This window comes from Oikopleura dioica, chromosome PAR (assembly GCF_907165135.1).
Source record: "Oikopleura dioica chromosome PAR, OKI2018_I68_1.0, whole genome shotgun sequence".
In the NCBI taxonomy this organism is placed as follows: Eukaryota; Metazoa; Chordata; class Appendicularia; order Copelata; family Oikopleuridae; genus Oikopleura; species Oikopleura dioica.
Genome location: NC_137293.1, coordinates 1318600 through 1346236, shown reverse-complemented (window position 1 = coordinate 1346236; position 27637 = coordinate 1318600). Strand labels below are relative to the sequence as shown.

The following is a 27637-nucleotide window of genomic DNA, read 5'->3' as shown; positions in this document are numbered from 1 at the left end:
TCCCTTTAGGCACCCTGACTAAGGTTTTTACACAGGTTTTTTCTGAGCCACGAGGTTCGTTGAAAGAATATTTTTTCAGAAGAAGGATTGCAGTAAAGGCTTTTTTCTGTTGATTTCAGTTAGAAGAAAAGGGTCCAAAATGTCTTTGGATTACATGGAGAAAGTAAGAATCTGTTCGAGTTTGAAATTGGTTGATTAGTAGAACTTTAGAAGCGGAAGTAAGTGAGCATGGAGGAATGCAAAGAAGTGTTTAAATTCCAAGGGCTTTGAGTTGGGCTTCGATTTCAGCATCGGTTACGCCGGAGCTTTCAGCTTGGGCGGAAGATGGAGCAGCTGGAGCTTGAGCAAGTTGGCCGCCCATTTCGATACCGATTTCGCTCAGAACCTGGCCGAGAATGGCATCAGTTTCTTCTTCGTCGCCTGATTCGCCAAGAGCTTTTTCGGCTGAAATAGAGAAAATCTTTAAAATGTGAATATAGGCGTATTTTGTGCTGCATAAAAGACAAGTATTTAGTCCTGCTAAACTACAAGTTGATTGTCTTTGGCCCAGAATCATTTTAACGACAAATAACAGATTTTTTCAACATTAAAATCAATGCCAGGATAAAATTTATGGTGTTTGCCGAAACGATCAAGTTTTCAAAAATCTACTTCAGCCCATTCCTGATTCAATAGCATCATTCATCATTTCTTCCGACATGTCAAATTTCATACTCTCCTTTTCGAATTGCTTAAAAACCTCTTGAAAACCAAACCATCACTAAAACCTGACCTGCATCGTTTTTGCGACCTTCTGCGGATCCATCTTTGCGTTCATCTTCGACATCGTTTTCGTAGTCGTCGCCATGCTCTGAGCCATCTTGGTGTTTGTATGCATTATTTTCGTTTGAGCTGAAAAACGGTCGATTACGGACGAAACGAAGATCTTACCTTGCATGGAACTCATTTTAGCACCAGCAGCATAACTTCGCGTTTTCTGTTTTCGTAAGTTGACGAGCTGTTTCGCCAGGACTTTGCAGGCATCTTTATTTCCTTGCTTGGCGGCGCGTTTGATTTCGGCTTCGAGTTTCTTCTCCTCTAGAATTGCTTTGTTGGAAGAAGAAGGGTTGAAGGTGGTTTACCTTTTTCTAGTTGAGCTCGATCTCGTTCCAGGCCTCTGTTGGTTCTTCTCATTTGCCTAAATGAAGAAAGTAAGAATGTGGTTCTAGATGATAAAATGAACACAAGAATCACGGGCTTCTTTCTGTCAAAATAAAATTATTTTCCAAAGTTCTGGCGAATTTAGTCGAATTTAATAATCAATTGATCTACACACAGGGCAACCTTTTATTCTAGATTTAAAATCGAGGATTTCATCCAGCAGAAATAAATCACCTGTCTCCTTCTTTGAGCTCCTGCTCAATCGTCTTTTTCTTTCCAAAAAGCGGCATTTTTTTCTTTATTTCTTCCTCCTTTTCAAATTCTGGTCAGTCTTCTCTATTTCTGAAATTGTTGAAAATCGAGTTGAGCAGCGCGAGAATAAGCGAGTGAATAAAAAGGGGAAAGATTCATGGTTTCAGTGAGTCACTATTTTCTCGTCAATTTCAAATTGACACGGCCTCGCGCAAACCCGCCGCGCCGCAATTTTCATTTCGAAAAATCAAGAAATAATCAATTATCAGCTTTTTCAGCCATTCAGAAGCATTTTCCCACCAGAAAAAGAAAAAAAAAGAATAAGAGAGCTGGCGAAAGGAATTTTCAGAAGAAAGAAAATTGATAAAAGAGCAGAAATTTGAAGAACGATTTTTTGAAAAACGAATTTCGGAGAATGGATTTGGAGAAAATTGAAGAATGGATAGAAACGATGGAAGTTGTGCCAGGAAATGTTCATAGAAATTCTCATCTTATTTTTATCAAAGTCAGTAGATATCAGACATAAAAATTTTGTTATGTGCTTGTTAAAAATTTATTTCCAGTGGTGGCTGAAGTGTGATATTCAAGTCGTTGCATTTAAAATATTCATAAGAGTTTATTATAAATTTTTATTTGAAGAAAATAACTATCTCTGGTGTTATGGTCTTCTTTGTCGGAAAAAAGGGTTTTCAGATATTGAAGATAATTTATTTAAAATCAGAACGGTAAATATTTATTGTTGGTTTTATCTTCTTGAATCGTAAGGATTTTCTTCATCCGAATCATCTAAATTGGGCGGCTGAGTACTCGCAGTCGATAATGCAGGGTTGTGGCCCGGTAGGACGGGCATATTTCCTCCGACTTCGAGATCCAGTTCTCCGAAGATCTTGCCAAGAACGTCGTTGACTTCTTGATCCGAATCGGGGCCATCACCAAGAGCAGAGTCGATCGCATCGTTCAGAAGATCATCAGTGTTTTCCATGATTAGGGCTTGCTCTTTGAATTTCTAAAAATAAAGGACATGCCGAAAAGGGTACAAAAGAGGCTACCTCCATTTCTTTCTGCATCCCCTTCATGCCCTTATTCATCTGCCCCATGGATTTCGCCGAAGCACCCATCGCTTTTGCCATTCGATTGTTTGCCTCCATCACCTTCATTTGATTCTGCAGCGAGCTCATTTGAGCACCAGCGGTGTAGCTTCGTGTTCGTTGCTTCCGAATACGGACCACTTCTTTTGCATGGATTTTTGCCACGTCTTTGTGGCCAAGTTTCGCTGCTTTTTTTGCTTCAGCGAGGGCTTTTTTCTCGTCTAAAATAAATTATATTGAGGAAAACGATCGTTTATACTACCATTATTCAGGCTTTGCCTCGTTCTTTCTATCTCCCTTTTAGCTTTTCGAAATTCACTTAAAATTATTTTTATCGTTAAAAATCTCCAATTAACCTTTTTTGATCTCGTTCTTTGTCTTTTATACTCTTTTTCTTTCCAAAAAGCGGCATAATTTCAGAACGGGATTCGGTATTTTTGATTTTTTCCTACCCCTTTGCAGATTTTTCCTACTCGAGTTTTTTGCTATTTGCGCAACTAGTACTAAAGATATGCTAAGTAAATTGATTCTTTCTGACTCATTTCTGCCAGTTTTGATGAACATAGGACACAGTGAAGATACAAACGAGTGTTTCGACTTTCCGCCAAGTCCAATACCACTTTCTCCAGACCCTAACCGCGCTAGAACAGCAGCTAGAAGATGAGCCGCAAAATGTGAACAGCATCAAACAACTTGGTCTATCGCTACAGACTCTGGGAGATAAGAAAATCGAGCTTTTGGCGAATATTCAAGAGATTCTTGGTAAGAAGACAGACAAACCTCCTTTTATTTTCAATTTTTCAGATGATGCTACAGAAGAGCTCAAATTGGAGCCATCTCCACGAAAACCAAAGTCCCCAGAAAATCCAAAAATCGAAGCCCTAACATCTCCTGTTTCTGCTAGCTCTCCAAAGCACAGCTACAAGCATATTTCTAGCGGAACCAAAGGCCGACGAAAAAAGTAAGGAACACCCCCTTTCTTCTTCTAAGCAGAAAAATTAAGGGAGCACAAAGAAAAAAAAGAGATATCCCCAAAAGCGCACAAAACCAAGTCCGAAAAACCGCCAAAAGCGGGAGGGAAGGGAGACTTTTGGCCAGAGAAAGTCAAGATTCCAAAGCCAGTCGACCCGAATGAAGAAACTTACTGCTTCTGCCAACAGGTAAAAGACCTATTTTCCCGAAGAAATCGAAAAAGCAACCTCTTCTTTTAGGTTTCTTATGGGAACATGATCGGATGCGACAGCTCAAAATGCCAGTACGGATGGTTTCATTTCAGGTACAGTTTTTGTTCTTTTTCAAAAAATCTGTAACACGCCGATTTCTTTAGTTGTGTGAGAATCAATTCCAAGCCCAAGGGAAAATGGTTCTGTCCAGCTTGCAAGCCCGCAAAAACACCTGGCCGAGGGAGAAAACGAAAAGATTCTGAAATCAGCGCCTGAAAAATCGCTCATCTTCTTGTCTGTTTTCACAGATTTTCAATTTTCAATGACAATTATTCTTCTTTTTGCAATAAATAATCTTCGAATCTGATATGTCTATGTCTAATTACAAATGTCCAGATGTTGTGATAGCCGGTTATAAAATGTCGGAGTCGGATATATTCGAAATTGAAGATTACACGACTGCCAGTCCGCTGGAAAAGTTTGTCGCCCTCCTTGAAGATCAAATTCGTCAATGGGGATTAGATACGAGTTCAAAAATTAGCCCCGAAATTTTCTTTTGAAACTTTGCTTGAACTTGATTTTCGGACACAATCACTCGAGGCCCAGCGCTAGAAAGAAACGCTCTTGCTCAAGCGAATTGGACAAAGAAGGCGAAAAGCGTCGAGTTTCTTGGAAAATCGTTCGATCTCGAGTACCATGCCGCTCAAATCGAGGAAAAAGAGCCTGGCTTTGAAATGGCGGAAGAAGACCTAGAAGACAAGCGTCAAATCCCCGTAGCAATGGAAGATCTGGGTGACAGGTGCAACGATTTCATGCCAAGAGGTCATCCACTCGCGCTTTGGTACAGTTTCCGCGCGTTTCTAGTGCTGACGCCGAGCGAAACGAATCTAATGGATCAATCGGAAATCTCTACCGTCTCATCAGCCCTTAATCTCGCCTTGTTCAACGCAAACTGTGAGCTTCCTTTCTTGCTAGAAATCAAAAACAAAAACCGAGGAATGTTTACTGGAGCGATTGTTGGCGGTGGTTGCTCGACAGAATTCGATGTGGTTCATTTTAACCGGCGACAGGAAACTGATCACTGGGAAATTTCAAATCTAAGCTCGTTGTTGCACGTTTTCAAGTCTAAAGTTCGCTCTCCGATTCCTTTACCAGGTAGAAAATTAATCCTAGACGTTGCCGGACATCTCTAGGCATCTAGTAAAATCTCTGGAATTCAAGAGATATCTCTGGACATCTAGTGCGTCTAAAGATCTTGAAATCTCTCTCTAATTTAAAATTTAGTTCAATTATCCGTTCGTCTTACCTACGCCGTGCAATTTCCCTTCCCTTTTTCTTCCAAAGCCGTCCGAATTGGCAAATACTCAACTCTTCCTTGGGGTTGTATGATTTCTCCCATCGAGTTCCTTCAATTATCATGCTCCTGGCCGATCGTTTCCGAAGATCTCGTGTCCGACACTCCCGAATATACCGATCTCGATCCTCTCCAAGCCCCACAATGGTCAGTCCGACCGGTTTACAACAATAACCCGAAAACGTCCATGGCAACGACGCTTGGAGCATTCCTGAAGCTCTGGGATGATGCGATGCCGATCGGATTTTACCTCTCTCAAATTGGATACAGTCAAGGTGGATCGACAGAAGCCGAAAACCCGCTCGACAAAGTTTCCAGCCAACCTGAAGTCGTGAATCTCAATAAAATGACCGGCAACATCACCGGTTTTATCGACTCCAATGTTCAGCACGAAGGCAGATCCAAGCGCATCCTCGAAGAGATCGAAAACATCATGGCTGTCACATTTTCTGACGATCTGATCACCCCTTCTAGCACCGGTCTCGGGTCTACCTGCCCAGAGTTGGATCAGAAAATGAAGTCTTGTCCGAGAAACTCGCTCGTTCAAAAGCTCACTTTGGCGATCTTCCACGCTTTGATGGGGGAGAAGGAAGTCGGGGTTCGTTTTGCTCTTCTGTGGCGAAAGTTCGTCGAGCTACTGAGATCGCATTTTGAGAGTATGACGTTGCTCCCCTGCGTTGAAAGTAAACACCCACAGCTGCAGTTTTCGCTCCTCCAGCAAAAGGTTGAAATGATCCAGTATTGCATCAAATGTAAGTTGCTTCGCGAGGGCAAGTTGTTCTCGAAAACAGCGATTGAACAGAGGAGGCAATCTTTGGCGGACTCTGAAGAGTCAAACGAAGAGTCGGATGATGAATTTTTCGATGCAGATGATGACTCAAAAGAAATGATCAAAAATGAAGATCTTCCAGAAGGGAGGGAGAAGAAAACGGACCTGAAGCTGCTGAAGTTCCCGGACAAAACTCTTTATATTCCAATCACTCAGGTAAAGAACCCTTTTCAATTGGATTTTAGCATTTTTACTAGCAACCACCGCCCATGACAGAAGATATGTTGGAAGCACAACAAGAAGCATTGATGAATGAAAAGGCAGAAAATCGAATTTTGATGCAATCGACGATGCTTTCATCAGATATGTCCGCCTTCAAAGCTGCTAATCCAGGAGCGGTCTTTGAAGACTTCGTGAGGTGGCACTCTCCGACGGATTTTTCAACGGAAAACGGCCTTTCTGCTCGAATGACCCTACCAGGTATAAGTTATACCGTATAACACTACAAAGCCGATCTTCGATAACAGCTTTCTTAGGAAACCACTGGGTGGATCTGTGGTCAACAACAAAAGCAGAACCTGTTTCAAGGCAAAAACGGGTATTCGATGACACTTCTGTCGCCAACGACATTTTCACCGAGCTGGAAAGCCTCCATGTCGATAGAATATGTAAATTCCTAGCGCCGAATATCATTCATGAAGCTCTCGTTACTGCGGTCAATAATGTTCCTTCCGACGATGCGTGTTTGTTCAAAATGATACCAATAAGCGATACGGTAAAGTTGTGCCAGCATGATGCTCTATCTATCAAAGGTAAGTTTCTGAATGAAAATCACAAGTAAAACCTTTCAAATTTAAATTCTAGCGGTCGAAGATGTAGCCGATCAATTGTCAACTGTAGAGACATTCCAGGGTAGACTGACTTGGCTTGATTTGAACTTTTCCGAATCGGGAGACGCCAAAGAAATCGTCAAAGATTTCAACAAATCATTCCTCTCCTCCCCGGAAACAGTCATTCAAGGTGAGCCACAGTCTGCAGTAGAAGGGTCGAACTTTTGAATTGTTTTTAGGAGCTGCACGAGGACCAATCGCGAAGATAATACTTGAAAAGATTAATGATTCGGCGCCCCGCAGAGTGGACGAAAATTCACCTAAGGCTCCTTATTCTTTGATAAATCTCAGCCCATCAAATAGAGAATACATTCTTCGGTATTAAAAACAACCTCGTTCCCTCTTTTCAATCGTATTCTAGCGCGATGGTGAACCGACCAGTTCCAGTAAGCGCAAAACTTCCGCAACGACTGTACGCTTCTGTAACGCCAAGTGAATTCAGAATGGCGGGTGCTTTTTCTTCAGACAATACTTTCTTCTTCTAACCCTCTTCTTAAGTTCTAGTGCTAGAAAATAGCAAGTCCGCAATACTTAAAATTCACTTTTCAAATATTTAGAATGGATGCAGCTTTAGGAGATATTGTTGAGAATGAGCTGTTCATTTGTACTTCGCCAATGCAGACTAGTCGTTTCGGAAAGGATTTATAATAAGTTACTGTAACTGTAATTATTTATTATGAAACAGATTTAATTCGATAAACTAGTGCCAGATAAAATAAACCCTAAAAGCGCTTCTTGCTCGAGTACAAAGAGCGATTGAACTTGGCAACAGCGCAAGAATCATCTCATTTGTGGACTTCCAATCAGCCTGGAGCAAGGTGCGGTTTTCACCCCTTTTTCTGAATGCCTTATTTATTTCCACGACTCCAGTAGGCAGCCGAGCGATGCAACTTCTCCAAATTCACCATTACCGCAGCGAATTCAACTTTAAAATCAAATGAGAAGAATCAAAAGTCAAGTGCAGGTAACTAAAAGAAAAATCGAAAGAAAAAAGAGTTGAAATTGAAAAGGTTCAAATTGGCGTTTGTAAATTGCTTTTTCATTTAGGCAACAACTCCAACTCCAATTCCTGCAAAGTCTCATTTGTAAATGGGGCGGAGCTTTGCGATTCAGAGCAAGATCTATTGGAAGCAATCGAGAAATTAGTGAGCAGCTTTGCGGAGAAAGACTTTGTTGTGCTTGATGGATTAGGAAAGGAATTTTCTGGCTAAATCTTGGTCTACTGTCTATTATTTTTGGGCCCAATAAGCTGTCTGGGGGGGCTTTATTGGTATCTTTATGACCCGGTAAATTTTTGTGACCCCTCTTTTCAAGATGAAAATTCCTTGTAAAAGATATTGTTTGCAGCCTTCTTCCTGAAACAGATGATAAATACCTCAAATTAAGGGCTTTTATTGACCGACTTATCGACAGTGAAAGGTAAAAATTAATCTTAGTTTCTAAGACAAAGAAGTCTTTTTGTTTCATTTCTTTGTGAAATGAAACTAGCCTGCTTGGTACTTATTGAAATTATTCAATATTTTTGGTGCTCCACGCAGTCGCTACTGAATTGAGTTATTAAAACTCTCAATAATTAAAAAATGCGTGACAGGTTCCTTCGGGAGCCTGAGTTGAGCTCTTCTTCTTTTTGAACGATCAATTGAACACGTGATCGATTTCAGAAAGATTAGAGGGTATTACAGACAACGTTTCCTCGGACCAAATAATATCTATTCGCTCTTTTTAGGAGATTGTGTGTTAGTTTGACGCCGAGAAAAAGTGAAAAAGAGGACGAAAATTTCGCGAGATATTGGGCGCACAATTCTGACCAAGTGGTCATTTTGCAGAATTTGAAGACTGGACTAGCGAGGTACCTTTTTATTCTTTTTGAGACCCCTTCGATACACCTTAAAAGGCCCAATTCGCTATCGATTTCCCAATTTACTTTTATCACTAGTGATGTGACTGGAAAAATAACCGTCATCCGACCTGACGAAGAATCGAAAAAAGAAGTGTTATATAAACTCGGCGATCGAGGCGTAGAAATAGTTACAGCTGGCCTTATTTCAACATCTGGCCGCGACGATTTCTCAAACGTTCGATAAACTGTACAAGCAAAAGATTTCAAGCAACCTACTATTTTGTACTAAGAAAGAACTGCTCTAGAATGATAGCCCTCCCGCCTGGATCAATGGGAAACGGCGGGGGCGAGAATGGAGAGCGTCGCTCGCTGCCCAAAGTCGATTTCTCCTCTGGAGCGAGTTTCGAAAGTCTTAATCAAGTGATCGAGCTTTTTGATAATCAAGATCGGCATGAATTCGACGATCAGATGGCTCTCGAAGTCCACTCGATGAAGGAGCATCTTTTTACTCTACTAGGCAAAATTCAGGTCTTCTTTCTTCATCTTTCTCTTTCTCCTAATGCTTATTAGGCGATCGACGGTCGTTTACCAGGGGCAAACGAGTATTTACTGCTATCGGGAGCTTCGCGAGATGGAACACTAGATTTGGAAGTTCAAGTTCCAAGGCCTACGCCAGAACCTCCTGTTGAGCCACCTCCACTTATTTCTGCGGATTCTGCTCCTTCCTCCGCGGATCCAAGGTAAAAAAGATCCACTTCGCTTGATCACCTGTGTAGAAATCTGAGTCAGAGCTCGGATTAGATTTTTACAAAAGCTGTTTAAGAACCCTGACTCAGGTTTCTGCATAGATTGCCGAGCCCAAAACATCCCTTTTTCCAGATTATTACAGAATCTTTTAGTTCTCTTACATCTCCTGTGTCCGAAAGAAGTAACGTCGATTTACTATCTGACGAGTTACATTCTACAGCCACAATTTCAGGTAAAAAGAGGCGAAGAGCGTTATAAGGGAGCGGTTTATTAAAGCAATTTTCAAGAGCGGGGGAAGTGACAGAAAGAATAGAGGATTTCTTTCGTTAATTGTCCAGTTTTGAGTTTCACTTAGAGACGGAAGATTTTTCAAGTTGTTTAGTAACCAGATTCGCCTTTGTAAGCCCACTCGGTTCGGGTAGTTGGGTACCACCAGCTTGGTTCCTTGACGCAGAGGTTTTCACTGCAGCACTGTCGGCAGACTTAAAAAGGTTAAGGGAAATGCGATGGGAAGTTGATTACCAGAGTGAGTGTATCCAGGTTCCGGTCGGCACTCAGTGTAGTGAGGATTCTGCTGCTTGAAGTTCTGCGCCATGTTCATTTCGCAAGCGTCCTTGGCTTTGCAGCCAGTTCGGATTTGCATGATGTAACCGTTGCGCTCTCGGATCTCGAGCTCGCAGGAGCCCTCGTTTGCCTGGCAAGTCTGGACGGAGCCAGTGCTCTCGCAGAGCTCAAACGAGTCGGCATCGCATCGCCAGCACTGGAGCCCAGTTGCGGCAGGGTAGGAAGGGTAGTTGTTGTTTGCTGGGTAGGCGTTATTGTTGTTACCGTAGTTTCGGCCAGCAGCGACGGCGTTGGCGGCGAGATCAGCAACAGCGGCGGCAACCTGCTCAGTGACGGCTTCATTGGCGACTAGAATTTCTTTGTTACACAGAGTTTTGTAGATAATCTACTAGATTGTTAGGCATAACGCACAAAAAAATCAACTTTTTCCCTGTAATAGATGCAAGTTTGAAACTTTGGGAGCAACTAAAACACCAAAAATGACTTTTCAAAATTTTTTGGAAAAAATTTTTTGTTACAGTTTAGTACTTTTTTTCACCCCTTTTCTGACTACTTTTCGAGCAATCCAAGCTACGGTATTCTAAGTATGCTCATTCGAAAGAGCGGAAAAAACTGAGTCAGAATTATCAATAAAAAGGGGTTCCTGGTGGGGTTCCCTGGATTCTAGGGATGAAAAACCCCTTAAAATCAGCCAAATTTGGGGTTTCATTCGCTTTATCGTGTGATGACGTCATTTCCGGTCAAAAAACAACTTTTGATATTTCTTGCTAAAACAATGGGAATACAGTAAATTAGTACCCCAGAGTTCGAATCTGAAGTCAAAAGTTCATAAAAAGTTCATTTTCGGGGTCAAATCGGGTCATTTTTGAGTGATGACTCATCATTTTTGTGATTTTCAACCCCTAAAATCTGGGGAACCCCCCTAGGAACCCCTTTTTTTCGATGTATCTGACTCAGTTTTTTGTGCTCTTTCGAATGAGCATACTTACAACCCCGTAGCTTGGATGGCACGAAAAATCAATTTTTTGACAACTTTGGGGTACTAAAAAAGTACTAAATTTTAAATTTTTGAAATTTTTTTTTGTTGAAACGTTGTCTGGGCACAAAAATCTATATGATAGGTGAAAATTAGCTTTCTACGACTTTCAGATAAAAAGTCGATTTTTTGTGCGTTATGCCTATAGATTGTTGATTGATGGCAAAGACGAATCGTCTCAGCGTCATATCAGATGTACAACTTCGGTTGAACAATTAAAATGTATTCTCTTAGATGTCTTTATTTGATACGAATAAAAAAAGTAGTTAGCTCTTTTTCTTAAGAAAATTACGCGATGCTAACAATTTTCTTACGCTATCTTTCATTAGCTTATTTTTAAGCTGAAAAAGAATGTGACTTACCAGTTGTAGTGCCGTAATCGTAGCTATCAGCATATTCGTAGTTTTGGTTCTCGTAGTTGTACTCCTGGGCGGAGGCGATGGCGATAAAGGTGGCAAAAAGTTTCATGTTGAAAGTGACTTTTAAGGTTTTTTCCTTGTCTCGAGTATTTCAAGATCAGTGAGATGATGAGTAGAAGGGTTGGATCTGTTTATATATGCTTCGAAGCTGGGGTTGATATTTCGGCGATTAGAAATTACAACTTGCGCAACTTTACTTAATTTCAAAGACGTCATGAGTTCCTTTATCCCTAAAAAGATGACCTTTGCGCGCCTATATCGTTGCATTAAGCTTATTTGCGGCGTGTTTTTGGAAAATTTACCGTGAAATTCCAGAAAAAGCAGCGCTGACATGAACTGTTCTTTTTCAGATACGAGTCCTGCCAACGAACAAACGAGCGAAGCTCTTGTTTCTCCTGAATCCGAAACAATCCCTCCTCCTCAAGAGCAACCGCTAGATTTACCGACAGAATCGACAAGCCCTGATAATAATCCACCAGTTCAGCAAGAAAATCCTCTAGACATCGACCTCGATTACGACAAGTTGGTTCTTACGAGGGGGCAAGATTTTGACTTGGACTACACTTTACTAGGTTCGTTTATTTTCTTGAAAGTCGTGTTCTTCATTTGCCAATTCTAGTGCCAGTTATGCGAGCAAATGAGCGGCAGCAGCTAGATCTGAAGGGCTGTGAGCCTGGAGAAAGCATAGTTCCGATAGATATGATGAATGATCCGGATAATCACAGATTATGGCAAGATTCGCTCATCACCGAACCTTCTGGCCAACAAAGACTTTCTTGTAAGAAGTCCCCTTTTCTGCGATTCGAATAATGATTTTTAGCCCTACGAGTGTGGAACTGGTTTCTAAAATGTCTCGAAATAATTTGCCAAGAAGCGAGAATAGAAGAAAAGAAGGGAAAACCCAAGATCTTGTTGGCAGTTCCAGCTGGTTGTCCAAAACGAGCTTTCACTCTGATTCTGATGGCCGGAGGAACTAGAATTTTATACGATCTTGTTCCTTGCATATCTTTTCGAGGTTGGCCACAGGTAATTGGGAGAGAGGCTTTACGAAAGGCTAGAAGAGTTTTTAGGTAGCAGCTCCGTGGCTTCAAGAAACAGGAAAATTTTGGCAGCGAGCTGGTTTGAGACATTCAGACGCAGCTGGAGCTTTCCACTTGCTCCCTGGTCGAGGGAGGAATTCAACGGATTGGCGCTTTTGTTTTGCTCGTTCTGAGGTAAGAGACGTTTTGGAAATAGATGTGAAAAGTGATATTTAGGTTCAACTAAAGAAATTAGTTCCACAGCCATTTATGAAAGTCTTTTACTGCTGGAGAACTGTTCTGGCTCGAGCATTATCGAGGCAGAAGACGATTCTCAGACCTTATGCTCTTCGTGCAATATTTTTCTGGGCATGTGACCGAGTTCAGGTACGACTTGCAACAACTTCGTATATCAACGCTTTCCTAGAATCAATATCTTTCCCGAGAAGACGAAATACCCTCGTTTTTCTGTGGACTGATAGACGATGTGCTCAAATGCCTCCTCACCCGCTCCTGTCCTTCATATTTTCTTCCACATGTAAATCTCCTTGACAAAACTGACGATGCTACTATTCTTTCACTTGGTAATTAGCCAGCTTTTTAACACTAATTGACCATGTTTGATCAGCCCAAATTATTCTTATGGTACGATCAGATCCAGTTGAACAGATACGAAACGCGCTAGAACAAGTTTCTGCTGCTAGAGGCCTCACTCAGGTACAGTACTTTTACCGCGCATTTCTTACTGATTAATTTTCGATGATTACCATTGTTGCTTCTAGGTTCACAATGAACAGTCTTACGGCAAAAAGCGTGTCGTTTCGGGAATCGACTCCACCGGTCAAGCGCTCTACTCTCATGTCCGAGTCAACGACCCCCAAGTTGAGGAGTCCCAAGAATCCCTTGCTGAAAGGGTCAAGAAAATGGTTCAACAAAATAAAGGATCTTCAATTTCTGTCTTCATCAATCCCAACGACGTCACTCGCGCTCATTTCCGCGTCGATGAAAAGTTTACCTAGGCGTTTAATTTTATTATTCATTCGGCCTTTACTCCCTTTGAAACATATCTTCAGTCCACAAACATTATAAAAAACCTGAACTTCTATAACTTTTTAACCGACATGTCGAATTTGTATATTCAACTTATCCCTGCTTCAACGATGAAAATGAACGAACTACCAAAGTAATCTAATCTAATTTCCAACATAAAAAGACACTTCTATTTCCAGCCAAATACATACCTAGCTTCCAGCTTCCTTCTTTTATGAAAAAAAAAATACTTTTAATAAAACATCAATTATCGAGATTCGAAAAAAGGAATTAAAATTCTTTCTTATTCTTTTTTAATTATAGATTGCTTACTGAAGCAAGCAAATTATCGAAATTGAATTAGTGCAGGTGATAAAGGCATCATAATCAAGAGCTGAGGCTCATTTTTATGCAGATATTCCATGATAATGTTTGAAGAGATTTTTTCTTCTTGATCGTTGATTTTCGTCAACGCTTTTTCTGTAGGTCGGATTTCGTGGAGCAAGCATTCGTCGCAGTCAGGGTCTCGAAAATTTGGACGTGCGGTGGATGTTTTTTTAAACACGCACTTCCAGCGCGCAGAAGTGGAGCGCTCGAGAGCGCGTTTCCACACCCACCGCACTTCCAATTTTTCGAGACCCTGGTCGCAGTCCATTTTTATACATCCAGACTCCGTTCTGTATTCGATTCTGGTACAGTAAGTCAGCAGAAACGAGGCAGAATAGGTAGAGAATTGCGAGAAGAGTCTTAAGAAATTTCATCTTTCTTTTGAGGGTTTTTTCTTTTTACTACTTCTGAGAAGATACGGACGCTTTTATAGTAGTTGGGGATGTCGCCAGAGCGGCGCGGGGGAGTGATATCGGAAAATTTCTCGGATTCATCTTCGTCGTTCCGTCGCCCGTTTATCTGTTACCTGAGTCAGAATTTCATCAGATAAAAGCCTTTTCCTTAATATAAATTGCCGATAAAGGCGTCAATTTATCGTGGGCTTTCCATGGCGGAAATTTAAGAAGTTCGTACTGTACTCCCGGAGTTTGGACGCTTCTTTCTCAGTTCAGTAAGATTTAATCCTGGTACGATGAAGTTCAAATTGTGATTTCACTGATTTTTATCACAAATATCGTTATTGCAATCCAGCAACAAGACTTTGCTTCGTGCTCCCCTTAATTATTCTCGCCAAAAGACATGACTCATTTTTTGACAAGCCTTGCAGGCTCCTCTATTCATTAGAAGGTAGACACTAACAAGATAAAATCTTTTCCGGAGTTGAAAAAAGTCAGAGAAGTTTAACGAGACCGGCTCTTTTTTCGAAGTTCATCCGAATCTGATTTAATTGCGTGATAAAATTTGCACGTTGGATACTTTTGGATAATCAACACTCGCCGTATAAAGAGAAACGCCTTTTCGGGAAACGCCTTTTGGGGAAGTGAGGTCATCTACTCAACGATGGCGATGGGTAATGCGCGAAGATTGTTCGACATTTGCGTTGCAGAAATGATTGGCACTGCGATCTTATGCGGGAAAGGAGAATTGAAATCGCAGATTTTGCGAAACCGAGTTTAGTCAGAAGAACAAATCTACCCGGTTCACGGTTACTTTAGAACTTGTGTAATCAAAAAGAAGCTCTTCCTTGATAATAACTAATTTCTATGTTTCATTTATCACTTATGTTATTTGAAACAACCCTCGGCACTTCTTATAAGAGCATGTACTGAACTATGTTTTACAATTCTTATTATTTGTCGTTTTCTACAAAATGGCCAAATTATATCCTTCTTGTTCAACTAGCGATGAGCCTTTGTTGAATCTAACGGCAATTTATCGAGATATTTTCAGCAGAGAAAAGCCATTTTGACAGACATGTTAAGTGCAGTGACGTGCTTTTTTTAAGGTTACTGTATTTATTTCTCCCACTTACTACTTTGAATACCCAGAACATCCTATATATTTGGAATCAGTGCAAAAAATCTAGAAACTTGACCGTAACCGATTCTCAAAAATGACTCCCGGTTACGATTCTAGAGCCGGAAATGTAAAAATCATGAACCTACGGTACCTAAAGAACCCCTAGACAATGGCATATCAAATTGAGTATTGTGTCATTTTCGAGTTGTCTGTGATATAATAAAGGTAAGATAGCTTTTTTTAGTCGGTTCTAGAGGCGAAAACTGATAAAATTTAAAAATTAGAAGTTGCTATATCACAAAATGTCATCAGGAACTGGCTCTAGAATCGACAAAGAGCTCATCTAGACTTTATTATATCACAGACAAATCTAAAATGATGCAAGACTCAATTTAATATGCCATTGTCTAGGGGTTCTTAAGGTACCGTAGGTTCATGATTTTTGCATTTCCGGCTCTAGAATCGTAACCGGGAGTGATTTTTGAGAATCGGTTACGGTCAAGTTTCTAGATTTTTTGCACTGATTCCAAATATATAGGATGTTCTGGGTATTCAAAGTAGTAAGTGGGAGAAATAAATACAGTAACCTTAAAAAAAGCACGTCAGTGCTGTCTTCGAAAAGGACCCACTTGTCTATTCATTTTCTCTCAGCTTTCAAAGATGCTATGACTACAAAACTTCAAGTCTCATTTAGAAGAGAATCTAATAAAATAGAAAAAGACACTACCAACTTGAAGTTCGACATTTATTCAATATTACTGTTGAGGAGTGTTCTTCATTTCTTTGTCTACTCTTCAAGAGTCATTCTTGAATTCACCACGTATTTTCAGCGGAAAGAAATCATGCTGACAGACATTTTGAGTGACTGCTGTCTATCTTAAAGACCTGCGCGTCTAACTTTTCTCTTCTCAATCCTTTAGCTTCCGATGACTACAATTGTGCCATTAGAAATTGCGTCTTTCTCAAAATGCGAAAAGTTCAACTGTCATTTTCAAGAGAGGCTAATAGAATAAAAGAATGATAAAAATCGAGAGATAAACATTTTTCGAATGTTATATTCGGAAAACATCAATCTCCTCGTTGAAGATTCGGACTTGCTAGTATAGCCGTGAATACGATTGCCCCAGAAAGAGGGAGCTTTCTTCAAGTGCATATATCTTGGGGAGTTGGCGCTATGTTCGGGGTCTACTGTGCACGGCATAAGAGTCCTGGGCACATCAATCCCTCCGTTACTTTCGCCAAGCTTTTAAGAAGAAATATTGATGTCATGTGAGAGTTCCTTGATCTTTTTTTCTTTTGTGGGATTAGTCATAAGATCATGAGAATTTGAAGTTTTGAACTCTTGGAAAAGTGATGGAATATTAATGATTATAAGCCAATGTATTGGAGCTTTTCTTGCAGCAGCGCTTGTTTATTGGGTTTATATGGATATCGACGTTAATCTAAATAATGCGTCTATCTTTGCAACTTATCCGAGAATGGGTGTGACTACGGGCCAGGCAATGGTCAGTTCAATAGGCAGGAGATCAAAGTTTTTACTGATTCTCGAATCAACTCATTTGTGACCTCCAAAAAAGTCGGTACCGCCTTTATGATTCTCTCCATCAACGGAGTCGCCCAGTCAAAACCAGCACACAAGCCCGACCTCACGCTCCTCCCACTCTACACAGGAGTCGCTGTCATGACCTACGGAATATGCTTCTCTCTGAATACAGGTTATGCAATCAACCCTGCTCGTGATATCGGACCGAGGTTTTTCATCTTTCTCGTCGGTTTCCCAGACAGTTTTGCGAGAGGAAACGACTTGATTTCGTGGTATTGGTGGATTCCGATTATTAGTCCGCTTATTGGCGCTATTTGTAAGAATTTGATTAGAGAATTGATTTAATGAATTCTAGTGGCGAATTTCATCTTTGATAATTTCATCAAAGGTGATTATTGGATTGATCTTGGAACTTGCAAAAGCTGTTTGAGAAGAAACGAAATCGATGATGTCAAAAACGACGAGAACAAAAATACGACTGAGCTCTAGAATTTTCAAATGTAATCTATCTCTGCCACTATTTATCTACTAGAATAAAGCAATCTATGAACTAAGAAAAGTACTGTAGAACTTTCCTGGGAACTTTCCACAAAAAAGGTCCAAGGACAAATCTTCAATAATTCTATTTGTATTCTCCGAACTCGTTCGATCGAGAGCAAATACCGGACTCAGCAGTCGAAAGAGAAACGCCTTTTTTGGAAACGCCCTTTTTGGAAATTTCTATTTTCGGGAGTTTTGAACGTTCAAAATTCTTGGTCACATGCAAAGTTTGCTTGAAACATGCATCGCGGAAATGCTGGGCACGGCGATCTTATGTGGGAAAGGTGTTCTTATTTCTTTTATTTACGGTTCATTAAATTACTTATAGTAAAATTTTTATAAGAATTTCGAGTAGTAAAATGAGAAACCTTTGATTGCAGGTGCTTAGAATCATAAATCAAGTTATCTATCCTTACGTAAGCCAAAATAAGAACTCTCGAACAGCTTCGGACTCGCCAGTATCGCCGTGAATACGATCGATTCTGACCGCGGCAGTCCTCTTCAAATTCACATTTCTTGGGGAGTCGGGGCCATGTTTGGCGTCTATTTTGCCAGGCAAAAAGGACCTGGACACATCAATCCAGCAGTCAGTTTCTCGAAGATGTTGACAAAGCAGATTTCTCTCACGAATGGAATGGTTATGATCATCAGTCAATGCTTCGGGGCATTCATAGGAGCCGCGATTGTATTTTGGATTTATATGGACATTGATATCAACGAGGAGAATGCTTCAATTTTTGCGACTTACCCGAGAGCAGGAGTCTCAATTAGCCAGGCGATGGTCAGTTCAATAGGTACGAAAATGGGGTCTTTTAGCGTTGTAACTGGTCATTTTTTAGCTGGGACTTGTTTCATGGTTCTGTCAATCAACGCTGTCTCCCAATCCAAACCTCATCACAAACCTGACCTTTCAATGCTCCCCCTCTACACAGGCATTGCTGTGATGACATACGGAATATGCTTTTCCCTCAACACTGGTTATGCAATTAATCCTGCGAGGGATATTGGACCAAGGGTTTTGATTTTTCTTCTTGGTTTTCCAGAAAGCTTTGCTAGAGGGAATGAGTTGATATCTTGGTATTGGTGGATTCCGCTTGTTTGTCCGCTTGTTGGCGCTTTGTGTAAGTTCTACGACATATATCGAAAGATTGTTAAATTTCTAGTGGCGAACTTTATCTTTGACAGATTTGTAAAAAGTGAATGTTGCGAAGATGTCCTTTTCTGCTGTAGAAAGCAATCAACGATGAAGAGAAATGACGAAAATACTAGAATTATCAAACAGACACCGTAGATTCTGCTTTCTTCTCATTTGGATTGAAAATTAGACTTTTTGAAATAAAAAAAATACACAGTATTATGAGGAGTGTATCATCCCTTTATTGTCTTGACCAAAGATTCTTTGAACACTGAAGTAGTTTATCTTTGATGCATTAGAGCTAAAAAACCTGCGATCCGGCGGTAGCATCGCCATCGCCGCTGAAAATGTCCGCTTAGAATAAAAGCTCCCGTCTTGTGAAATGTGAGCCAAATCTTCAAATCCCTGCATTCGCCGATGCGCGCGGCAAATTCATTACAACGTCAGATATTTACTAACCATTTGAAGTTATTTGCGATTTATAAAATTTAACGGGCGAGCTATTCTCCGGTCCAGAGTAATTTAAGAATTTCTCGCTTTTCTCCCTTTGATCGATTTCGATATAGGAAGAGTGATTTGAGAACAGTTGAGAGATAAAAGAATAGAAGAAAATGATCGTCAGATTGATTGACAATTTGGTCGCAAAAATACCAGGAATCGAAAAAATCACAAAACGCCAAATTCTCTACCTTCGTCTTGGCCTTCTCGCTGGAGCTATTATTACCTGCTTTTCTGCGTGTATAATCGTCAATCTTATCCTCTCTCGCTTTGAAGGAAACTGCGTCTTGTACTCCAATCTCGTTGAAAATTCATTTGATGGCACGACTTTTTTGATTTCTGAATTTGGGCCGAGGTCAAATTGTGGCTATATCATTGTTGTCAGTGAGATTATTCTGATATCAGCCCCGTTTTTGCTTATTTTACTGGCAATCGAATTTCATACAGGAAAGATTCAGAACCAAAAGTGACCAATTTAAGGGAGCCCCTACAGGTTAACAAAAAACTTTCATTTTTTTTAAATTTCTGAGTCTAAAAAGACCCAACCGAAAGAATAGCTGCATTATGAAACGGTTCCAAAGTGATACGGGAAAATTTTTATTTTTATTGCGAATTCTTTTGAAGAAAAAATCTTTTGAACCATAAAAAGTCGCAAATGCAATGCTCTTTGGGGAGTTATCTTCTTTATCCTCGTACTGATACAGGTATTGACTTTTGCTCATCTATCGATAGGAAAGCTTGTTAACATGACGTTTTTACGAATTTACAAAGCAATAAAGATGGAATCGAAATCTTATTGTAGGCATCGATGTCGAGCTTTGGTTTGAACAATAGGCTATGTGGAGCAATCAAGACAGAATTATCGAATGGGAAATGCGATCAAAAGTTAAAATTTTATCATGGGCCTCCTGATGTCTGCGACAGGTTTTTTAACTACAAATTGTGATCAAGGATAACTTAATCGTTTTTAGAAGTTCTTTTTCAAGCTATTTTTAGTGAGGACTCATGTAAGAAAACCACCCCGAAGATCGAGAGCTTTTATAGCACCCTTGGAGCACTTGGTAAAATCATTACAAAGATCATTCATCAAATGAGTTGTAGAGGCCTGCAGTTGGATTTTGTTCACAATCATGTTTCTTTACAATTTCGCGAACATCATTGGAGGTACGGAAAACCACTCAGTCATTTTTAAAATCGTCTAAGTTTACCAACGCCACGAAGCATACGTGATGAAAGACCCAGTAACTCTCAAAACGACCACAACAACGACAACGCCGACAACATCGACAACTCAGAATGGCGCAGCGTCGAAACGAGCGCCCCCTGCTCCGCCAAAAAGCGCCTCCTCCCCGCCTCCTGCTGATTTTGACAGTGATCGGGGTTCCGTTGATTTTTTCGAATTTACTGGCAACTAAAGCCAGGACATATTCTTGCCGAGTTTTTATCAGGACGGAACCCAAAGCTTCAGCGCTTCGTTAGACTTTGTCACCGACGAGTTTCCTCATCGAAATCCACCAGAACCAATGTCATTGGTGCAGAGAGACAGCGTTGATGCTTAGAAAAATGTTGTTTTCTGTACAAATTTTAGAATTTTTAAACCAATAAAGCCTCTCAAATTTTACTGAAGACAAATTTTGACCAGATTTTTACCGTAAAAAGAGACAAATTAGACTCTTATTTAGTAAATAAAAGATTTGGACACGCTGAGAAGGTTGGCTGATTGAGTGGACATTATGCGCAAATCTCCCTTTGTTGGAGTTTTTTTTCTCGGTCGAGTTGCTCCACTGAAAAGCTCTTTCGAAAAACAAAAGTTCAGGGCGGCTTTTTTCAGTGTTCAAAATTTATAATGGAAGAAATTTTGCTTTGAAAAGAGGAATAACAAGAAGAGATTTCGTTAAGAGTAGGTCTTTAGTAAAATGCGTCTGTAAGTGCTCCTAGGGTTCAATTTTTAACTTCAATTTATATTCGTTTTTGATAAAAAAAACTTGTTTAGTTCTAAAATAACATAATGATCTTCGAAATTGTCAGCCCTGATATATTCAAAGGATTTTAAAATACTAGAAAGCTCAACAATATAAATAGAATAATAATAAAAACTTGGCTTGGCAATATATTTAACGACGCTTTTCTTTCTTTGCAGCAGGATGCATGATAATAAATTTACTCCTCGTAGCCCCCCGCTACGATTGTGTTTGATCGCACCGTGCCCGGGAGCAGGGCCAGCTTTAAATGACCTCAGAATAGAAATGACAAATTCCCACCGGTCGATATAAAAATCTATATAAAGAAAAAACACTGGCCAACCGGTTGGCTCTGATTGAAAAGTTTTTTGAAGAGAGAAAATCAAAATGAAGACCGAATCGCGCGGCAGCTAAAAGAGAGCTAGAAAAAGAAGAATAAAATGAGCAAGGTATTTTCAAAACAACCAATCTTTTAGATAATTTTATTCATAATTTTCCCGTTTTTGGTGAATAAATGTTGATTTTAAAAATTAAATCAGATCTTTTTTTGACCAATTTTTAGAAAGATATCGCTACGAAGCAACTTTTCGAAGTCGTCAAAAACAACAAATCTGACGAGGTCGCAAATGTCCTCAAAAACCCCGATGTCGACGTCAAAGCTTTTCGACATGGCCGGACTGCTTTGCATTACGCCGCCATGCGGGGTGATCTCAGAATCATCGAGCAGCTAATTTCCGCCGGCGCAAATGTCAATGCAAAGTCAGAAAAAGACTTCAACGAATCGATTGTGCACTGCGCTGCTGTTCATCCTTTTCCTCTCAAAGTCTTCGAAGTTCTTGAAAAGCACGGAGCAAACTTTCTCGTCCAAGACAGCGAAGGGGCCAATCCACTTCATCTCCTCGTCGGTTTCGACAGCGTTTTCAACAAATATGCCAAAGCAACTTCATGGGAAAACCTCAAACCCGCGATCGAATTTCTTGTGAAGAAAGGAATGGATCCAGCGGAAAAAGGATGTTCTTCAGGAACCAGCGCGATCGAAGCAGCAAATTTGAGCAAAAAACTTAGCGACTCAGTAAAGCAAGAAGTCGTCGATTTCATGAGACAAGCCTCGAGTTCCTTCGAAGCAAAATGGCTCCAATCAAAGTTGCCAAAACCGACGCAGCCACGAGAGCAGATATTTCAAATTGTACAGCAAGCCGACCCACTTCCAATTTTACAGACTTACCTCAGAGATCATGACATTTCCCAAGCAGTGAACGAAAAGCTAGAAAACCCTCTGCACTGCCTGTTTCGCCCAGAATCAAATTGTAAAGAAATCAGAAAGATTGGCGAAACCCTCGGCTTACTTCTCAACGCTGATGTCTCTCCTTCCGACAAGAATTTGTGGGGAAGAACAACGATGGATTACATCCAGCACTATTCTCAAATCGGGGATGAAATGAAAAAACAGATTATTGAACAACTTGTGAGAGACAAGGAGCTGGGAGATAAGCTTTTACAAGGAAATGGTTTTGATAACAAAGGCTATTCTAGGACAGAAGTCATATTCTTGAGAATTTGATTCCTTCAAAACCAAAAATAAGCTGCTGCCAAAAATGATACAAAACAACTCAGAATCCTGCTTGATCGAAAATCGAGAACTGGCACTGCAAGAGCTAATTATCACAAAAATGGTCGCCGTGCGATTCACATGATTGCCCTGAATGGGAGCGCTACTTCGCTGGAGCTGCTGCTGAGTAAGGGAGCGAGGCCGGATAGAGTTGCTTTTGGGGACTATTCGGAGACTCCTGTTCATTGTGCTTGTATCAATCCGAAGCCGAGGGTGATGCTGGAAGCGCTGGAAAGATATGGAGCGAATATGAAGGTAAGAGAATTTTATATAGCTAAAACATTCGCAAAATATTTTCTTCTTTGAATTTTCTATTGCAAGTTGGGCATCGAGAAATTTCATTTTCTCGCAGTTTCTTCAAACATTCCTCGCAGAATTGATGGCCACATACAGTCAGTGTGCAGTGCCAATGTTCATTGTGATCATACTCTTCGAAACAAATCATGCAATTCGTAGTATTCAGGAATGATTCAAATTTTGTATCAACTAAAATTTTTGATGAACTAAACAGATTCATTGATAACCTGAATCGCGAAGCTTGTTTAAGTTTGTCTCAAAAGCTTGAATTCTTAGAGAAAGATTAAGTTCTTTTTCTTGTATTTGCCTATGCAAATCGACCATATGTCCGTCTACTTTCTCGACTTCATCTTCGTAAATTTCCAAATTCGCACTGAAATTCGTAGCACTTTGAGTTGTTTTGATCTTGAGCGAGCTAGACCATCAAAATTATTTTTTTGAAGTGTAAACAATTCCTGAAGAAATTAAAAGGGTTTGTTTTCATTACAAGATCCCGTTTTTCTCTGTAAAGATTGAGCATGTTTTTGTTGATTTCATTAATCTTTCCAACATTTTCGGCATAGAGCTCGAGTTTTTCTTTTTCTCGTGTCATCGAGTTTAAATTTTCTTTTAGCGCTCGAATCGTTTGCAGCTCTTTTTCCATTTCTTTTTGCTTGGCAAGAATTTTTCTTCGAAACTGAGTGGTAGCACTTGACATTGATTGCTTAATCTTCTCTTCAGTCTTTAATATCTCTTCTTCAAAACTCATATTCACGAATATTTTTATATTCGATCCTCTTGAAAATTGGGAAATTTTGATATTTCTCTCACGGAAGACCATTCTCTTATTATATTTGCTAAACGCAAACAGTAATTTTAACGAAGTAATCTTATTTTAAAAAGGTCAAATTCTTCACAACAAATTCAGGTTCTTGATGCGGCTGGTAATTCTGCGCTGGACATTTTGGTTGGTGGCGAGACTTGCTTCGAGATGGAAACCAAATGTCTCGAAAAAGAAGACCTCCTGCAAGCAATTGAATTTCTCATGGAAAACGGCGTCACGCCTAAAGATGATCTCGTCATCGACAAAGAAGAGCGAATGTCAAGAGAAACAAGGGAACATGTCAAAGAGCTAATAAATCGTCGAAAATCACAGGTAAATTTATCTTTTTTGATCTTTTCGTGAACCTTTTCGTAGCAATGGATGGCAAGAATCGACTCCGAAATCAAAGAAATTCGCGATACAAGGTCAATTATCCAGACCAAAGTTCTCACAATCGAAGCTGTTCTGGAAGATCACAACTTGGATTTCTCGTCTCCCGCCGCCAATTCAACCCCAAAGAAGCCAACTCAAAACGGTCTCGCAGCATCTATCAATACCGAAGACCTCAAAAAGCAAGTCCAAGAAGAAATTCAAAAAGTTAGAGAAGAATTCAAGCAGCAATCCGGCGGAGGAGGAAATATTAAAAATGGTAAAATCAAATCGTTTATCTCTCTCATTGGAGTCAGAATCGTGCTTTTTTCGGCGCCAAAAAGTCTTCAAACTGACCTTTTTGCAGTAAAAAATCTTTTGTTATCGAAATATCCACTTAGTGGCCATTGAAATGACTCACTTATTTTTGTTCAGATGACTTTAATCAACTCTTGCTCAAAACAGAAACGGCCAAAATCGAAAATTTCAATGCAATCGAAGAAATTAAGGAAAAGCTGATTTCCGAAGTCAAGATGTTGCGAGAAGATCTGTTTACTTGTCAAAGAGGGCTGGAAGAAGAAAGAGAAAGATTGGATGAGGAGAAAATGAGTCGACTGGAGCTTGAAGGAGAAATCAGGTAAAATACTGAAGAATTTTTTTGATTATGTTTTTATGTGATTTTCATGTTATAGATGGTGTTCAGTGTACATAAGGTATTGTAGACTAATCTCTAGAATTAATTCCCTGATCCAAATAACTACCAGCTTATTAAACCAGTTTTAACCAACTCCATGCTCCGTAAAATCCTCGCATGTGGGCAGCCATTTTTGGGTTGAATAAACTCGAAATCATGATTTTTTACTTGCACCACTTTTGAACCTTTTTGAGTCAAAAAAGAAGTATGAATCTAACCCTGATGATTCTAGCGAGCTGAAGCGACAAGTAAAAAGCGGCGCAATTTCTTCTGATGAGAAGAAAAATAATCAATCAGGGCTTGAAAATGTGGGCGAAGATTCTGCGCTTGAGGAAGTTTTGCCACAGTTGGATGAGCTTCAGGAGAAATTGATCATGCTAGAGGATAAGGTGGAGCATGTGACGAAGTTTGGTGCTACTGATGCGCCGATGGATGCGATTATTGAGCTGACAGCGAAGTTGAAGCAGGAGTTTCAGGAGTTCAAGTCGGACACGGAAGAAGTCAAACATGTTTTGGAAAAGGTAGGAACCATAATGAAAATATGAAATATTTTTTAATGGAAATTTTTCTCCCTGACCAAGATGATACAAAACGATGATCATTCTTTAGGTCTTTAACGACAGTCTCTAACGACAGTTTCGCTAATGAACAAAACAATTTCAGATTAAAAACAATTCATCATCCGTCGAACTGCGGGTCTCAACTCTCGAAGAGTCATCAAAATCAAAGCAAGAAGTGCTCGACAGAATCGTTGGAATCGTCGAGAAAAATGAAGCTCAATGCGAATCACAATCCTCCAAACTCCAGCTCCTCGAAGACACTATCCGCAAAACGCGTGAAGAAATCGCCTCTGGCGCAGGCGGATCTACTGCAGGTGGGAACACTTCTATGTCTTCCGATCCAGAGTTGATGAAAAAATTGGATGAAAAAATCGACCAAGTCAAATCGATTTCCTGCTCTCTCATCGAAGCTTCTTCTGAAAAAGCAGCGGAAGAACTGATGACTGTTCAAGAAAATCTTCACGAAATGATCATGGCTGTCGAAGAAAAAGTCATGGATGCTTCCTTCAATGCATCTCAGTCCCCAAGTGCAGCGCAAGCGGACACAATGAGTCTTGGCGGAGGTGTCTCTTCTGAACTTCTCAACCAGCAGCTTGCAGAAGTTCGAGTGGACAAAGACATGATCATTCAACGATTAAATGTGGCGGAGACTGCGCGATTCGAGCTCCAAAAAGGTGTCGATGCAATGCGAGAAAGAGTAGCCCAACACAAAGACCACAGTGACGCGATTTTCGACTATCAAAAGAAAGAAATCTCCGACTTGCGCATCGAGTTCGAGGGCTTTCGCGAGCATGAAAACACGAAACGCCAGGTAACGGAAGAAAAAGAAGCCAAAGTCGATGAGCAATTGAAAAATCTAACTTCGGAGTCGTCAAAATTTCATTCTGAACTTTGCGAAGTGCAAGAAAAGGATGAAAATACGAAGAAATCGATTTCTAAGCTCAGCGAAAAGATTTCGAGCATCGATGAAGAAGTTATCAAACTGGCTGATGATAGAAATCATAATGTCGCTTCTTTGGAGGCGCTGAAAAATTCGATTCTAGAGCTGGAGAAATTAATGAGTGAGCAGATGTCAGCTGATATAGGTATTAGAATAACTAACATAAGCTATCGAATAAGTTTTTTACAAACCATAAGTCTCTATTTAATTTTTGGGTATAAATAATTTTCCTAATCTTTGGCATTTGAATTACCAACAAAATGAAGACCCAGGTCCCGAAGTCTGAAAATTCTCATTTGTTTAAGAACAATCGCAAAAAACCGAAATCAAACTGAGCGAACTCCTTCAATTCCAGCAAACCGCTGCTCCGAACCTTCAACTTCTCACCGAAGATCGCGAAAAAACTCAAATCGCGATTGAAAGCATCCAGGCTTCTGTCAAAGCGCTTACCGACGCTGTCAACAATGATGCTCAACTTGATACCATCAGCGCCGCTGTCCTCGAGCTGTCGGACAAATTGGCGAAGCAGGGAGAGCGAATTGTTGGCCAGGACAAGACAATTGCTGTGGCAGAGCATCGGATCAAGCAAACTTCGACGGAGATCGATGACAAAATGGAGAAATACTCAAACGTCATCGATGAAGTAAAAGACTCCTCGACCAAACTTCTCGAAGAAATCGCAGAAATACGCGCGAATCTTTCATCTTCTGAAGATTCTCAAAAATCCCTTCTTGATGAATATGCGGAAAAGCTTCAAGCAGAAATTCTAGCGTCAAAAGACTTTCTCGTGAAAAAGCAAAACACGGAGACGAAAGAAATCGCAAAGCAAATTTTCAAAATGGACAAAGATTTTAAGATCGCTGCGGAAGTGGGGAAAACAAACGAAGAATCCATTGCGAATTTAAGGGGGAAAGTTGAGCTGGTCAAGGATGCGGAGGACAATATCAAAAAGAGCATTTTGCTGGTGGAGGAAAAGATAACTGGCGATACCGCTAGAATGAACCAGCTTGAGAGCTCTATTTCTTCACTCAAGGTACTGTAAGCTTCGTTTTTATCCGAAAATAGCAGAAAATTTCAGACCCAACTAAACGCCCAACAAACCGCTGCTCTGGACGGCGAGTCCGTCGCCCAACAAGTCGCTCAAGAACGCGACCGAATCGCAGCCGAACTTGAGCGCGCTCAAAAAGCTCAAGCCGAGCTCATCTCCGAGCGTGAACAAACCAAGCGAGCTCTGAAATCTCTCGAAGAAAAACTCGAGGCTCAGGAAAAGAAGATGGAAAAGATGGATGATTTTGTTTCGGACACGAAGGTGCAGAAAATTGTCGGCGATGGGTTGAGTGAGGTTCATGATATTTTGGACGATGCGATCGGAAGACTCAATAAAATTGAAGAGGAAAAGTCGGAGAGTGATGAAGCTATTTTAAAGGGAATGTTCAAATTTTAAAAATGATTACTTGTGAAAAATCAAGGAGGA

At 40.4% G+C, this 27637-nt stretch overlaps 10 protein-coding genes across 11 annotated transcripts in view; 6 read left to right on the top strand and 4 right to left on the bottom strand.

Annotated features, from left to right (window-relative positions):
• The window catches only part of LOC145703270 (S-adenosylmethionine synthase-like), a 48692-nt gene extending 26938 nt beyond the window's left edge, over window positions 1-21754 (bottom strand). The window contains exon 1 of the mRNA XM_081780607.1: window positions 21749-21754. The gene's annotated coding sequence lies outside the window, so the exon portion shown is untranslated. The remainder of the gene's footprint in view (window positions 1-21748) is intronic.
• On the bottom strand, window positions 56-1533 carry LOC145703024 (charged multivesicular body protein 2b-like). Its single transcript, XM_081780332.1, has 6 exons — window positions 1375-1533; window positions 1122-1177; window positions 931-1077; window positions 773-891; window positions 666-730; window positions 56-437 (listed from the first exon to the last, which is right to left on the bottom strand). Exons 1-6 carry the CDS (start codon window positions 1428-1430, stop codon window positions 251-253), a joined length of 630 nt encoding a protein of 209 aa, XP_081636458.1. The 5' UTR covers window positions 1431-1533; the 3' UTR covers window positions 56-250.
• Window positions 1581-4012, top strand: LOC145703022 (inhibitor of growth protein 2-like). Of its 2 annotated transcripts, none has more exons than XM_081780329.1 (6): window positions 1581-1864; window positions 3059-3242; window positions 3285-3441; window positions 3484-3640; window positions 3692-3756; window positions 3808-4012. In XM_081780329.1, exons 1-6 carry the CDS (start codon window positions 1808-1810, stop codon window positions 3917-3919), a joined length of 732 nt encoding a protein of 243 aa, XP_081636455.1. In that variant the 5' UTR covers window positions 1581-1807; the 3' UTR covers window positions 3920-4012. The 2 variants fall into 2 exon arrangements, with proteins under 2 accessions (XP_081636455.1, XP_081636454.1); XM_081780328.1 differs by having other exon boundaries at window positions 1582-1852; window positions 3047-3242.
• LOC145703023 (charged multivesicular body protein 2b-like) lies at window positions 2025-3670 on the bottom strand. The gene is made up of 4 exons (XM_081780331.1): window positions 2837-3670; window positions 2743-2798; window positions 2442-2701; window positions 2025-2398 (listed from the first exon to the last, which is right to left on the bottom strand). The coding sequence occupies exons 1-4, from the start codon at window positions 2890-2892 to the stop codon at window positions 2138-2140; spliced, it is 633 nt and encodes a 210-aa protein (XP_081636457.1). The 5' UTR covers window positions 2893-3670; the 3' UTR covers window positions 2025-2137.
• On the top strand, window positions 4214-7186 carry LOC145703267 (rab3 GTPase-activating protein catalytic subunit-like). The gene is made up of 7 exons (XM_081780603.1): window positions 4214-4798; window positions 4928-5982; window positions 6024-6246; window positions 6303-6578; window positions 6631-6786; window positions 6836-6974; window positions 7018-7186. Exons 1-7 carry the CDS (start codon window positions 4378-4380, stop codon window positions 7139-7141), a joined length of 2394 nt encoding a protein of 797 aa, XP_081636729.1. The 5' UTR covers window positions 4214-4377; the 3' UTR covers window positions 7142-7186.
• Window positions 7218-8794, top strand: LOC145702338 (uncharacterized). Its single transcript, XM_081779559.1, has 7 exons — window positions 7218-7290; window positions 7386-7474; window positions 7530-7620; window positions 7704-7847; window positions 7991-8075; window positions 8383-8505; window positions 8593-8794. The coding sequence occupies exons 1-7, from the start codon at window positions 7272-7274 to the stop codon at window positions 8738-8740; spliced, it is 699 nt and encodes a 232-aa protein (XP_081635685.1). The 5' UTR covers window positions 7218-7271; the 3' UTR covers window positions 8741-8794.
• Window positions 8768-13587, top strand: LOC145702337 (nucleotidyltransferase MB21D2-like). The gene is made up of 11 exons (XM_081779558.1): window positions 8768-9024; window positions 9067-9236; window positions 9396-9475; window positions 11613-11834; window positions 11882-12040; window positions 12083-12288; window positions 12333-12476; window positions 12519-12668; window positions 12709-12865; window positions 12910-12998; window positions 13064-13587. Exons 1-11 carry the CDS (start codon window positions 8803-8805, stop codon window positions 13298-13300), a joined length of 1836 nt encoding a protein of 611 aa, XP_081635684.1. The 5' UTR covers window positions 8768-8802; the 3' UTR covers window positions 13301-13587.
• LOC145702339 (uncharacterized) lies at window positions 9495-11352 on the bottom strand. Its single transcript, XM_081779560.1, has 3 exons — window positions 11206-11352; window positions 9766-10155; window positions 9495-9725 (listed from the first exon to the last, which is right to left on the bottom strand). Exons 1-3 carry the CDS (start codon window positions 11309-11311, stop codon window positions 9622-9624), a joined length of 600 nt encoding a protein of 199 aa, XP_081635686.1. The 5' UTR covers window positions 11312-11352; the 3' UTR covers window positions 9495-9621.
• On the top strand, window positions 15426-17388 carry LOC145704145 (aquaporin-7-like). Its single transcript, XM_081781583.1, has 3 exons — window positions 15426-16484; window positions 16567-17074; window positions 17114-17388. Exons 2-3 carry the CDS (start codon window positions 16807-16809, stop codon window positions 17245-17247), a joined length of 402 nt encoding a protein of 133 aa, XP_081637709.1. The 5' UTR covers window positions 15426-16484; window positions 16567-16806; the 3' UTR covers window positions 17248-17388.
• Window positions 21755-22251: 497 nt separating the features above from the next.
• Window positions 22252-27607, top strand: LOC145701075 (uncharacterized). Its single transcript, XM_081778303.1, has 9 exons — window positions 22252-22384; window positions 22466-22756; window positions 23706-23933; window positions 23976-24249; window positions 24405-24606; window positions 24896-25184; window positions 25327-26308; window positions 26469-27196; window positions 27242-27607. The coding sequence occupies exons 2-9, from the start codon at window positions 22583-22585 to the stop codon at window positions 27605-27607; spliced, it is 3243 nt and encodes a 1080-aa protein (XP_081634429.1). The 5' UTR covers window positions 22252-22384; window positions 22466-22582.
• Window positions 27608-27637: the final 30 nt, after the last annotated feature.

Excerpts from the sequence above, each read along its gene's own strand:
- LOC145702337 (XM_081779558.1), top strand. The coding sequence starts at position 8,803 with ATGATAGCCCTCCCGCCTGGATCAATGGGAAACGGCGGGGGCGAGAAT. Across the intron at positions 9,476-11,612 it reads TTCTACAGCCACAATTTCAG|ATACGAGTCCTGCCAACGAA; the intron begins GTAAAAAGAGGC and ends GTTCTTTTTCAG. Across the intron at positions 12,669-12,708 it reads GGGCATGTGACCGAGTTCAG|AATCAATATCTTTCCCGAGA; the intron begins GTACGACTTGCA and ends ACGCTTTCCTAG.
- LOC145703024 (XM_081780332.1), bottom strand. The coding sequence starts at position 1,430 with ATGCCGCTTTTTGGAAAGAAAAAGACGATTGAGCAGGAGCTCAAAGAA. Across the intron at positions 1,178-1,374 it reads GAGCTCAAAGAAGGAGACAG|GCAAATGAGAAGAACCAACA; the intron begins GTGATTTATTTC and ends TTCTTCATTTAG. Across the intron at positions 1,078-1,121 it reads TCGAGCTCAACTAGAAAAAG|AGGAGAAGAAACTCGAAGCC; the intron begins GTAAACCACCTT and ends AAGCAATTCTAG.
- LOC145704145 (XM_081781583.1), top strand. The coding sequence starts at position 16,807 with ATGATTCTCTCCATCAACGGAGTCGCCCAGTCAAAACCAGCACACAAG. Across the intron at positions 17,075-17,113 it reads TCCGCTTATTGGCGCTATTT|TGGCGAATTTCATCTTTGAT; the intron begins GTAAGAATTTGA and ends AATGAATTCTAG.
- LOC145703022 (XM_081780329.1), top strand. The coding sequence starts at position 1,808 with ATGGATTTGGAGAAAATTGAAGAATGGATAGAAACGATGGAAGTTGTG. Across the intron at positions 1,865-3,058 it reads TGGAAGTTGTGCCAGGAAAT|ATACAAACGAGTGTTTCGAC; the intron begins GTTCATAGAAAT and ends GACACAGTGAAG. Across the intron at positions 3,757-3,807 it reads TACGGATGGTTTCATTTCAG|TTGTGTGAGAATCAATTCCA; the intron begins GTACAGTTTTTG and ends CGATTTCTTTAG.
- LOC145701075 (XM_081778303.1), top strand. The coding sequence starts at position 22,583 with ATGATTGCCCTGAATGGGAGCGCTACTTCGCTGGAGCTGCTGCTGAGT. Across the intron at positions 26,309-26,468 it reads GCAGATGTCAGCTGATATAG|AACAATCGCAAAAAACCGAA; the intron begins GTATTAGAATAA and ends CATTTGTTTAAG. Across the intron at positions 27,197-27,241 it reads GCTCTATTTCTTCACTCAAG|ACCCAACTAAACGCCCAACA; the intron begins GTACTGTAAGCT and ends AGAAAATTTCAG.
- LOC145703267 (XM_081780603.1), top strand. The coding sequence starts at position 4,378 with ATGGCGGAAGAAGACCTAGAAGACAAGCGTCAAATCCCCGTAGCAATG. Across the intron at positions 4,799-4,927 it reads CTCTCCGATTCCTTTACCAG|TTCAATTATCCGTTCGTCTT; the intron begins GTAGAAAATTAA and ends TTTAAAATTTAG. Across the intron at positions 6,247-6,302 it reads TGCTCGAATGACCCTACCAG|GAAACCACTGGGTGGATCTG; the intron begins GTATAAGTTATA and ends CAGCTTTCTTAG.
- LOC145703023 (XM_081780331.1), bottom strand. The coding sequence starts at position 2,892 with ATGCCGCTTTTTGGAAAGAAAAAGAGTATAAAAGACAAAGAACGAGAT. Across the intron at positions 2,799-2,836 it reads AAAGAACGAGATCAAAAAAG|TGAATTTCGAAAAGCTAAAA; the intron begins GTTAATTGGAGA and ends AATAATTTTAAG. Across the intron at positions 2,702-2,742 it reads GAGGCAAAGCCTGAATAATG|ACGAGAAAAAAGCCCTCGCT; the intron begins GTAGTATAAACG and ends AATTTATTTTAG.
- LOC145702338 (XM_081779559.1), top strand. Across the intron at positions 7,475-7,529 it reads TCCAATCAGCCTGGAGCAAG|GCAGCCGAGCGATGCAACTT; the intron begins GTGCGGTTTTCA and ends CGACTCCAGTAG. Across the intron at positions 7,848-7,990 it reads TGTTGTGCTTGATGGATTAG|ATATTGTTTGCAGCCTTCTT; the intron begins GAAAGGAATTTT and ends TCCTTGTAAAAG.
- LOC145702339 (XM_081779560.1), bottom strand. The coding sequence starts at position 11,311 with ATGAAACTTTTTGCCACCTTTATCGCCATCGCCTCCGCCCAGGAGTAC. Across the intron at positions 10,156-11,205 it reads CGATTACGGCACTACAACTG|TCGCCAATGAAGCCGTCACT; the intron begins GTAAGTCACATT and ends AAGAAATTCTAG. Across the intron at positions 9,726-9,765 it reads ACCTGGATACACTCACTCTG|TCTGCCGACAGTGCTGCAGT; the intron begins GTAATCAACTTC and ends AACCTTTTTAAG.